At 39.0% G+C, this 10264-nt stretch overlaps 1 protein-coding gene across 1 annotated transcript; it reads left to right on the top strand.

Moving 5' to 3' along the window:
• Positions 1–902: 902 nt before the first annotated feature.
• Positions 903–9429, top strand: selenoo1 (selenoprotein O1). The gene is made up of 9 exons (XM_082181951.1): positions 903–1584; positions 3677–3880; positions 4590–4767; positions 4903–5033; positions 5353–5630; positions 5723–5891; positions 7455–7640; positions 7854–8010; positions 8420–9429. The coding sequence occupies exons 1-9, from the start codon at positions 1031–1033 to the stop codon at positions 8612–8614; spliced, it is 2052 nt and encodes a 683-aa protein (XP_082038077.1). The 5' UTR covers positions 903–1030; the 3' UTR covers positions 8615–9429.
• The last annotated feature ends 835 nt before the right edge of the window (positions 9430–10264 follow it).

The following is a 10264-nucleotide window of genomic DNA, read 5'->3' as shown; positions in this document are numbered from 1 at the left end:
TGTTTGAATTTGTCTCCACCTTCAGAAGTCCCTCCTCCTAAAATGCCTATAAGACACCATGTACAGTTACATACTTTAGATAATGTTGGAAGTACTGCAGCCACGTACAGCGGAGTTCTCAATAAAGAAACTCTTCTGTTTGAACGTGATCCCAACGTCTCCTGGTCTGCTTTGAAGAAAGAAAAAACTTTCCAACACAGGGATGCCATAAATTCTGACCACAACTGTATATAAATGTATATCTGTGTATGTGTGTACGTGTGCGAGCGCGTGCATGTATGTATATAATGTGAGACCAAAAATTCTTCAATCAAGATCAAATCTGGACTGACAAAGCCAAAACATGAGCCTGATAGACTTGTTCTCAAGCCACTTCTGGGTTGTCTTTGCTTTGTGGGAAGGAGCATTACTCTCCTGTATTCCAAAGCATTAATGAACTCAGTTTTCTCTTCCTTTAGGGTGTTGTAGACTTGTAGACCAGCAACCCCTGCATGATATTTAGCTTTGAGCAAATGAGCTCAACATGAGCAAATTTTACTCCTTTGTCTTGGGACTCACAACACTGCAAATTGAAGATTTATCCCTGACATGTATGAGCTAGTCATCAGGCAGCATAAGGTGCATAACTAATTACTGTTTTTGAAGAAGAAAACTCTAGAAGATACTGAAAGATTTTGTACAGCCAGACATTTGTTTGAATTTTATATCAAACGTGTTAACTTAATAATACATTTCCCTGCTTCCAGCGTTTTCCTAAACAGTTGGATTGCAGCTAAATGTATAGCCTACCAATGACAGCCATTCACTTTATAATGAAAGTAAATGGAGCTTTTCCATGAAAAAAATCCAATAAGCGAATCATTAATTTTCGAATAGTAGCCTACGTTCCGATGCGTTTGTTTCTAGGGGGGACGAAAACAACGACGGACCGGATTTGAGAACAACTCGGTTCTGTTAGGAGTTATTTAAGGATTGCTCCACTTTCGCTCTCCTTATATAACAAGCTTTATTAGACTTTAGTACAATGTGAATGGCTTCTGCTGGAGCTCGTCTAACACGGCTTTATATCTCATGTCCCGGTGTTATTTTACTTAGATCACTGTCAAATGCGGGAATGGACGACATGGGCGTAAGCACGAGCCGCTCTTGCATTGAACGACTGCAGTTTGAGAATGTTGCTCTTAAACAACTTCCACTGGACCCGTCCACCGAACCAGGAGTCCGACAGGTCCGGGGGGCGTGCTTCTCTAGGGTTCAACCAACCCCTCTAAAGAACCCAAAGTTTGTGTCAGTTTCAGGTCCAGCACTGGCACTTCTGGGTCTTGATGCTGATGAGGTTCTGAAGGATCCACTGGGCCCAGAGTATCTCAGTGGGTCTAAAGTGTTGCCAGGATCAGAACCTGCTGCCCATTGTTACTGCGGACACCAATTTGGACAGTTTGCAGGACAGCTTGGTGATGGAGCTGCATGTTATCTGGGAGAAGTGAAAGCCCCAGTGGACCAGAGCCCTGAATTACTGCATGAGAATCCCACAGGGCGCTGGGAGATCCAGGTGAAGGGTGCTGGACTGACACCATACTCTAGGTAGACTTGCTACTGTAATATAACTTTGCCAGCATATTATCTAGATATTGCCACATCATGTTATGATATTCTCATTGGCTGTTCACACTTCACACGTGTTTTCCTATTGTTTGTTATGTTATCATACTAGAGATGGCATGTGAAATAAAAGTAGTCTTCTTTTTAATTTTATTAAGCCATATCGTACACCTTACATAGTATAAAAGGAGCATAATAGGAACAAACTTATAAGGCGCCCATTCTACCAAACTTCCACCAAAAGAAACTTTGTTTTCCTTAAGATAAATAAGTCAAGTCATTTAAATAGCACTATATAAACATAGACATATAAACATAAAAACACACACACACACATATATATATATACAGTGAGGAAAATAAGTATTTGAACACCCTGCTATTTTGCAAGTTCTCCCACTTAGAAATCATGGAGGGGTCTGAAATTGTCATCGTAGGTGCATGTCCACTGTGAGAGACATAATCTAAAAAAAAAAATCCAGAAATCACAATGTATGATTTTTTAACTATTTATTTGTATGATACAGCTGCAAATAAGTATTTGAACACCTGAGAAAATCAATGTTAATATTTGGTACAGTAACCTTTGTTTGCAATTACAGAGGTCAAACGTTTCCTGTAGTTTTTCACCAGGTTTGCACACACTGCAGGAGGGATTTTGGCCCACTCCTCCACACAGATCTTCTCTAGATCAGTCAGGTTTCTGGGCTGTCACTGAGAAACACGGAGTTTGAGCTCCCTCCAAAGATTCTCTATTGAGTTTAGGTCTGGAGACTGGCTAGGCCACGCCAGAACCTTGATATGCTTCTTACAGAGCCACTCCTTGGTTATCCTGGCTGTGTGCTTCGGGTCATTGTCATGTTGGAAGACCCAGCCTCGACCCATCTTCAATGTTCTAACTGAGGGAAGGAGGTTGTTCCCCAAAATCTCGCAATACATGGCCCCGGTCATCCTCTCCTTAATACAGTGCAGTCGCCCTGTCCCATGTGCAGAAAAACACCCCCAAAGCATGATGCTACCACCCCCTTGCTTCACAGTAGGTATGGTGTTCTTGGGATGGTACTCATCATTCTTCTTCCTCCAAACACGTTTAGTGGAATTATGACCAAAAAGTTCTATTTTGGTCTCATCTGACCACATGACTTTCTCCCATGACTCCTCTGGATCATCCAAATGGTCATTGGCAAACTTAAGACGGGCCTTGACATGTGCTGGTTTAAGCAGGGGAACCTTCCGTGCCATGCATGATTTCAAACCATGACGTCTTAGTGTATTACCAACAGTAACCTTGGAAACGGTGGTCCCAGCTCTTTTCAGGTCATTGACCAGCTCCTCCCTTGTAGTTCTGGGCTGATTTCTCACCTTTCTTAGGATCATTGAGACCCCACGAGGTGAGATCTTGCATGGAGCCCCAGTCCGAGGGAGATTGACAGTCATGTTTAGCTTCTTCCATTTTCTAATGATTGCTCCAACAGTGGACCTTTTTTCACCAAGCTGCTTGGCAATTTCCCCGTAGCCCTTTCCAGCCTTGTGGAGGTGTACAATTTTGTCTCTAGTGTCTTTGGACAGCTCTTTGGTCTTGGCCATGTTAGTAGTTGGATTCTTACTGATTGTATGGGGTGGACAGGTGTCTTTATGCAGCTAACGACCTCAAACAGGTGCATCTAATTTAGGATAATAAATGGAGTGGAGGTAGACATTTTAAAGGCAGACTAACAGGTCTTTGAGGGTCAGAATTCTAGCTGATAGACAGGTGTTAAAATACTTATTTGCAGCTGTATCATACAAATAAATAGTTAAAAAATCATATATTGTGATTTCTGGATTTTTTTTTTTAGATTATGTCTCTCACAGTGGACATGCACCTACGATGACAATTTCAGACCCCTCCATGATTTCCAAGTGGGAGAACTTGCAAAATAGCAGGGTGTTCAAATACTTATTTTCCTCACTGTATATATATAAATAAAGCAGCTCTGCAGAAAACAGTGGTGTCATCGTCCAGCTTAATACACTTCAAGTTTTGTTCTTAAGTTATGTTAAGGTTTCGATTTTTGTCCTTTGTGCTTTTTAGACAGGCAGATGGGCGTAAGGTTTTGCGCTCCAGCATACGAGAGTTTATGTGCAGCGAGGCGGTTTTTGGCTTGGGAGTGCCGACCACGAGAGCTGGATCAGTAGTGACGTCTGATTCACGAGTCATGAGGGATATCTTCTACAATGGCAATGCACGCATGGAAAGATGCTCTGTGGTCTTACGCATTGCTCCCAGCTTTATTAGGTAACCAGTCGTTTATTTCGTTCCTAAATGCTTTCTAGTGGAAGTGTTATTTTAGTATTATTTATATCCTATTATATTATTTATTAATTTTTTTATTTAGCATTTATGAATTTTAGTTTAGGTTTTAGTGATCTTTTTGTGCTTTTATTTTGTCAATTATTTTTCGCCAGGTCAATTCTACAAATTTGAGTTGAAGTTTTTCATTATCATATCATAGTTATTTAGATAAAACTTACTTTTAAAGTGTCCTTGTTACATATGTTACATGTAGTTACTATAGTAATAACAGTAAAGTAACAGAATTATGATGCAAACTTGATCAAATAAGAGATAGATTCAAATTGTGCTGTAACGCAGCTGTAGCAAGGTAATGTCATTAAATCAGCTCAATTCAGTTCAGTGATGATTCAGTTCAATTACTGTGTAAAGTCATCCGATAGTGTCAGTGCAGTCAAATTGGTAATATTATTGGATATTAAGTGTCCCTAACTAAGCAAGCCAGAGGTGATCGTGGCAAGGAACCCAAACTGGTAACAGAAATTGAGAAGAGAAACCAGGCTCAATCAGTTGGCCTGTTCTCCTCTGGCCAAAAACAACACTGTTACGATACTTCAGTTTTTGTGTCTATAATTGAAATGGTTTCACCCGTAAAGGTCTTTTAGGTCTAGCTTTTCTAGATGTGAAGAAGTTGTCCTGACTCTTGATGTAGGTTTGGATCATTTGAGATCTTCAAACGAGCTGATGAGTTCACGGGCCGGCAAGGTCCCAGCTATGGCCGCGATGACATCAGAACCCAATTGCTGGATTATGTCATTGTGAATTTCTACCCAGAGATCCATCAAAATCACTCAGACCGCATTGAGAGGAATACTGCTTTCTTCAGAGAGGTAGACTGAGATCATTGCTGTGGTTGTAGTATTGATCCATATATATTTTATATAAAGCATTTGCATTTTTATTTTCTATATTTAATATATAAATGTTTAATCTGTGTTTATTTGAATGTGCATTTTTATTACTAGGTGACTTTACGAACAGCAAGGCTGGTGGCTCAGTGGCAGTGTGTGGGTTTCTGTCATGGAGTCCTCAATACTGATAACATGAGCATCCTGGGTCTGACTTTGGACTATGGGCCTTTTGGCTTCATGGATCGGTAAGGTCTCACTTAAACATTATTCCCCGGTTTCACAGGCAAGGCTTAAACTAGTACCAGACTAAAATGCATGTCTGAGCTGTTTTAACTGAAAGCAACTTGCAATATATCTAAAAATATGACAGTGCTGTTGTTTTGTCTCAAGATGCACACCAGTAATGCACACCAGTTATAATTGGCCTAATTGAACAAAGGCCTAACCCTGGCTTAATCTAAGCCATGTCTGTGAAACATGGCCTTAATGTTATTAAGAATGTTCAGCAATTATTTGCATTTATTGTTCATGAACATGAATTTCCTTGTTTTGTTTTCTCTTTAGTTTTGACCCAGATTTCATCTGTAACGCTTCTGATAGTTCAGGCCGGTATACTTACCAGGCCCAACCAGCGATCTGTCGCTGGAATTTAGCCCGGCTGGCTGAAGCCCTGCAGCCTGACCTACCTCCAGACCGGGCCGAACAGGTGTTGGATGAGTACCTGCCGCTCTACAATAGCTTCTATCTGAGCAATATGAGGAAGAAACTGGGTCTGCTGAGGAAGGAGGAACCAGAGGATGAGATGCTCATAACAGAACTTTTGCAGACCATGCATAACACAGGTATGAAGATTGTGTAGCTGTCATACTAGAGTGTCCAAATAAAAAGTGTGAAGCGGGATAATTGCTGGACAGTGACCTCTTCCTCCTCTCAGGTGCGGACTTCACCAACACTTTCCGTAGCTTGAGTCAGATTTCCTGCCCAACACAGGAGGAAGGGGAAGATGAAAGTGAAGTGATAAAACAAGCCGCAGAGATGCTCCTGCAGCAGTGCGCTTCTCTAGAGGAGCTGAAAGCAGCAAACAAACCCTCCATGGATCCACGGTAACACCTTACTGTATATTCCCATTCAAAGTTTTGAGGTCAGAAAGATTTGCTGAAATAATAATAAAAGATGATGGAGTGACGACTATATTGAATCTTACAGCAATGTTGCAACTTTGTCAGTAAAAATGTTTTTACCGTGTGTCACTATTGCTTTGTCCGTTACAGATCATTTGATATTTACTGAGTATTTATACTGTAGCACCGCAGTCAAAAATGGTTTGAAATCGCCAGTGTTTCTTACATCACAAACTATCTTGTAACCAATCACGTCAACGTGTGGGTTGGCTTTAGCATATCATTAAATGAGTCTCAAGAGAAGGGAGGTTTTCCGGTATGTTTTTCTGTTGATATGAAAAATAGCGGGTGAATTATGTATATGATGAATATTACGATGTTATGATGAACTATATACCTTTTTCCACTGACGTTCTAAGTTGTTCAAAGCGTTTCTAAGGATGCTGATTTTTAGAGGGCAGCCATTTGAACGGGAACATGGTTTATGTAACATTAGCAACACATTATTAGATGTTTGATAACATAGTCAAGCCAAAGGCTAATCATATAAATTATTACTGTGATGTGTTCAATGTTGTAGAGAGCGATACATAAAATGCATTACCATTCTGATACATCGACTTGTAGACAAGTCTGTATGAGTGAGTGGAGGCGGGGCTCATTTGCATATTCATGGATCGTGTACAAAAAGTACAAATCTGTAAAAAAATATGGACGACGCCCCTTCGCTCTTTTCCATTGATGAGAACTGAAGCCGCCAGAGTCCCGATATGGGACTGACATATTGGAACTTGAGTCTGCGCAGTAGCGATTTCGGGACCAGACCTGCGCAGTAGTGAGCAGGAAGTAAAGCCGCGAAATCAACGCTCCGCCCTCACTCTCGCAGAATGCACTCAGGGAGAGTGGATTCTGCACACTTTTTTAAAAATTGATTGCAGTACGACAAGAGGCTTGTTAAAATAAAGTAAACACAATCTCCTCAGTCCTCCGATGATCCCGAAAAAATGTCCGTTGGTGCTTCAGTGACTACTTCGCTCAGAGAACCTGTCAATCACAGCTGTCAATCATGACGTTACACCACCGCATCACGTAACTAACTAAAAACCAACTTATTTTTGAAACAGACACTTGAACTTACATCAGCGTGATAAAAACGACAGCAAATGAAAGAAACCACCTTTGGAAAAAAGATATTTGAAGTGTAATTTAATTGTTTAGTTGGTCTCACATCCCGTTGAATAACACGGGGAGGCGGGGCTTATGACCTATACTAGGACCAGTCACCGGGGGGCGATCGAGACGTTTTGGCTTCACTTTTCAGGGCTTGTGCGGCACGCTTCATCATGTATACTAAAAGGAAAGGTGCAGAGTTATATTCAAGCTATTTTATGGCATGAATAAAAAAATCACAGGAAAAATTATCCTTTTTGTGATCAAAGATGAGTTTTAAGGGATACAATTTTTGACTACAGACAGGAGGACTTTAATAAATGGTTAAATATCTTTATTTACATATTTTTTTCCTTTTTTTTTCCTTCAATTTAGTGAGCTTGCAATGCTGCTGTCCATGGCTCAGAGTAACCCTGCACTGTTCCAGATGATTTCAGACAGAAAGACGGTCGCTCTGCAGCTTGAAAGACTCTCAAGACTGAAGGAGCTGATGGACACCACTGTAGAACAACTGAGGGCCAAGCAGACTGAAGACTGGTCCTGCTGGATCAAGAAATACAGGTACAGAAAGTTATTTCGATCTGATGCATTCATTTCCCATTGGCATTCATTTCTAATGAAAAGTGTATTACAAAGCATTGTTATTTTAAACCAAGAAGACCTGAATAAGACCTAAGTTGTTTTAATAGTTTAGGTTAGATTCATCTGTGTAAATAAATTTTTTTTTTCCTGCTACAATGTACTTTTGGATATGTTGTCTATTTAATTCCCAAGGCAGCGGCTTGCTAATGAGTGTGAGTCAGGGGTTGATGTGAAAGATCTACAGAAGGAGAGAGTATGTGTGATGAACAACAACAACCCACATGTGGTACTCAGAAACTACATTGCCCAGAATGCAATAGAGGCAGCTGAAAATGGTGACTTCTCAGAGGTGAGGCTCATACTAGCTTTGTAAATCAGAGCACCTAAATTGTAGACATTCAGTACCATTCAAAAGTTTGGGTCAAGAAGATTTATTAATTTATTTACAATTAAATACTTTTATTTGGCAAGGATGCATTAAATTGATCAAAAAAGACTTTTACATTTTTACAACAAAATTATTTCCAATTAAATGGTTAAAAACAGCTTTTCCATCACAGGAACACTTTAAAAATATATTAAAATAGAAAGCCGTTATTTTCAATTGTAAAAATATTTCAGAATATTATTGCTTTTATTGTATTTTTGATCAGATAAATGTGGCCTTGGTGAGAATAAGAGACTTGTTTTTTAATTTGTGATTCATAAATTCCATAAAGTCTTACAAATTTTAATTTGCATCTTCTCAAATCCATTAGGTTCAGAGAGTTCTGAAAGTGTTGGAAAAGCCGTTCTCTGTGCAGGAAGGTCTTGAACAGCCAGGCTTGGTGGCAAGAGGAGGAGCGGCAGCTCCAGAGGAGAGAGATGAGACCGGAGAAGGAGTAGAGGCTCGAGTACTTGTCCCATATGATAGCAAGCCCCCCATCTGGGCCAATGAGATCTGTGTCACCTGATCATCATAAAACCTTTGTGACAACTAACCTGCTCATTTAAGCAGAGTAATCCTGCAGAAGCTGGTTAGGTGTTGGTGAAGGTATTACGTGAGGTATTAAACTCCTGTCCACCGGTTAAAAACATGCAGTAAGATGGTGTGTAGGGGCAAAATGAAAATCCAGCACGTTTACTGCTGTATATTTAACTGGTTACTAATGATGACTTTGACCACTAGTCTTACCATGACAGGTCTCAGTCTGAAAGATAGAAGTTATGCCTCTATATATTAAATGACTATGGATTTGAATGTAGAAGGAGTTGAAATTAAACGCACAAGCCATTGAGCAACAAAGCTTTAAAGCTTAAACGCACAAATCATTTACTTAAAAGGTATCTACATCACTTTAAATCATGCGTGTAGCGCTGATTTAACACATAGTCTAACACTTGAAGCTAGAATTGTATATTATTCATCAGATACACCTACTTGCAAATAGTATCCTGTATTTTATTTTCACTTAAGTATTTTCAGTTTCCCTACCAAACAACTTCACCTAACCTGAATAGTGTGATTACAAAATGCATATATCATTCGAAGTGGGCATTTTACATTTTCATTTTAAAGTCAACAAAGGAAGTATTTTCATATGCTTTGTATCCATTCCTTTAAATGTTGTTTAAAACAGGGCTAAAAGAATGTTAATGTTTTTCGGCATAGTTTCAACAACTGTGAAGAACTTTTCAGACATTATTTATATCATTTTTATGAACTTCCCTGATGAATATGCAATATTTCTAAGATTATGTACTAATTTAATAAACATAACAAATAGCACATCTGTGTTCTAATTTTTGTCAACCAGGATTATTTTATCAGTGAGAGTGTGTGGTGAAGCAATTTCCATTGTTTTCATTTAGGGAGGAATGTCAATCCCTGGGGCCCAATGCTTCAACATGTTAACACAGGTTTAGGTGTGCACCTAAAAATACTAAGGCAGATTTAAACAGTGTCAAATACTTGAAGATAAAAAAAATAAAAATCCCCCTGTAATCTATGGCATATAACAGGAAACAAGCATTCTTTGTTCATATTGTAAAATACCAAAACTTATGGGACTCCCAAAGCCCTCGTTTTAATCATTTTCAAGGCTTTGGAAGAACATGCAGCAGTTCTCAAATTCACTGAAGGACAAACATGTTCTTGGATCTCAGTAATGCAACTCATGTATGGAAAGCTGTTTTGACATTCATTCCTTAAAACCAACTAGTATAGATTTTATGGTTCTAATACTTCTAATTATTAGCAAGTAATCCAACAGTGACAAAGTATTTTTCAATTTTATTATTAAATACTAAGAACTTCCTCTATCATCTTGATTCTATTATATTCATTATATAATAGCATTTATTCCTTTTTTGTATTAGTCACTACCCTAATAGTGCCAAGTAATTATTTATACTGGTAACAAATGTTATTGCCATTGAATTCTTTTGGAGTCTGTGGTTCAGTTATCAACTATTCATTTCTGAATGTTATTATCTTAACCATGTTTTCCATTTGTGCTCATGTCCTCTTTCGGTTTTATTTGATCTTTTACTTTAAATAGTTAGTATTCCAGACAGTTATCGTAGTACTCAAGTGAAATGACACTAGTTTTTTAACCTGAGAA

Source organism: Leuciscus leuciscus, assembly GCF_965113295.1.
Source record: "Leuciscus leuciscus genome assembly, chromosome: 10".
NCBI lineage: Eukaryota > Metazoa > Chordata > Actinopteri > Cypriniformes > Leuciscidae > Leuciscus > Leuciscus leuciscus.
The sequence above is the reverse complement of the archived record's forward strand: the minus strand, read 5'-3'. Positions and strand labels throughout refer to the sequence as shown.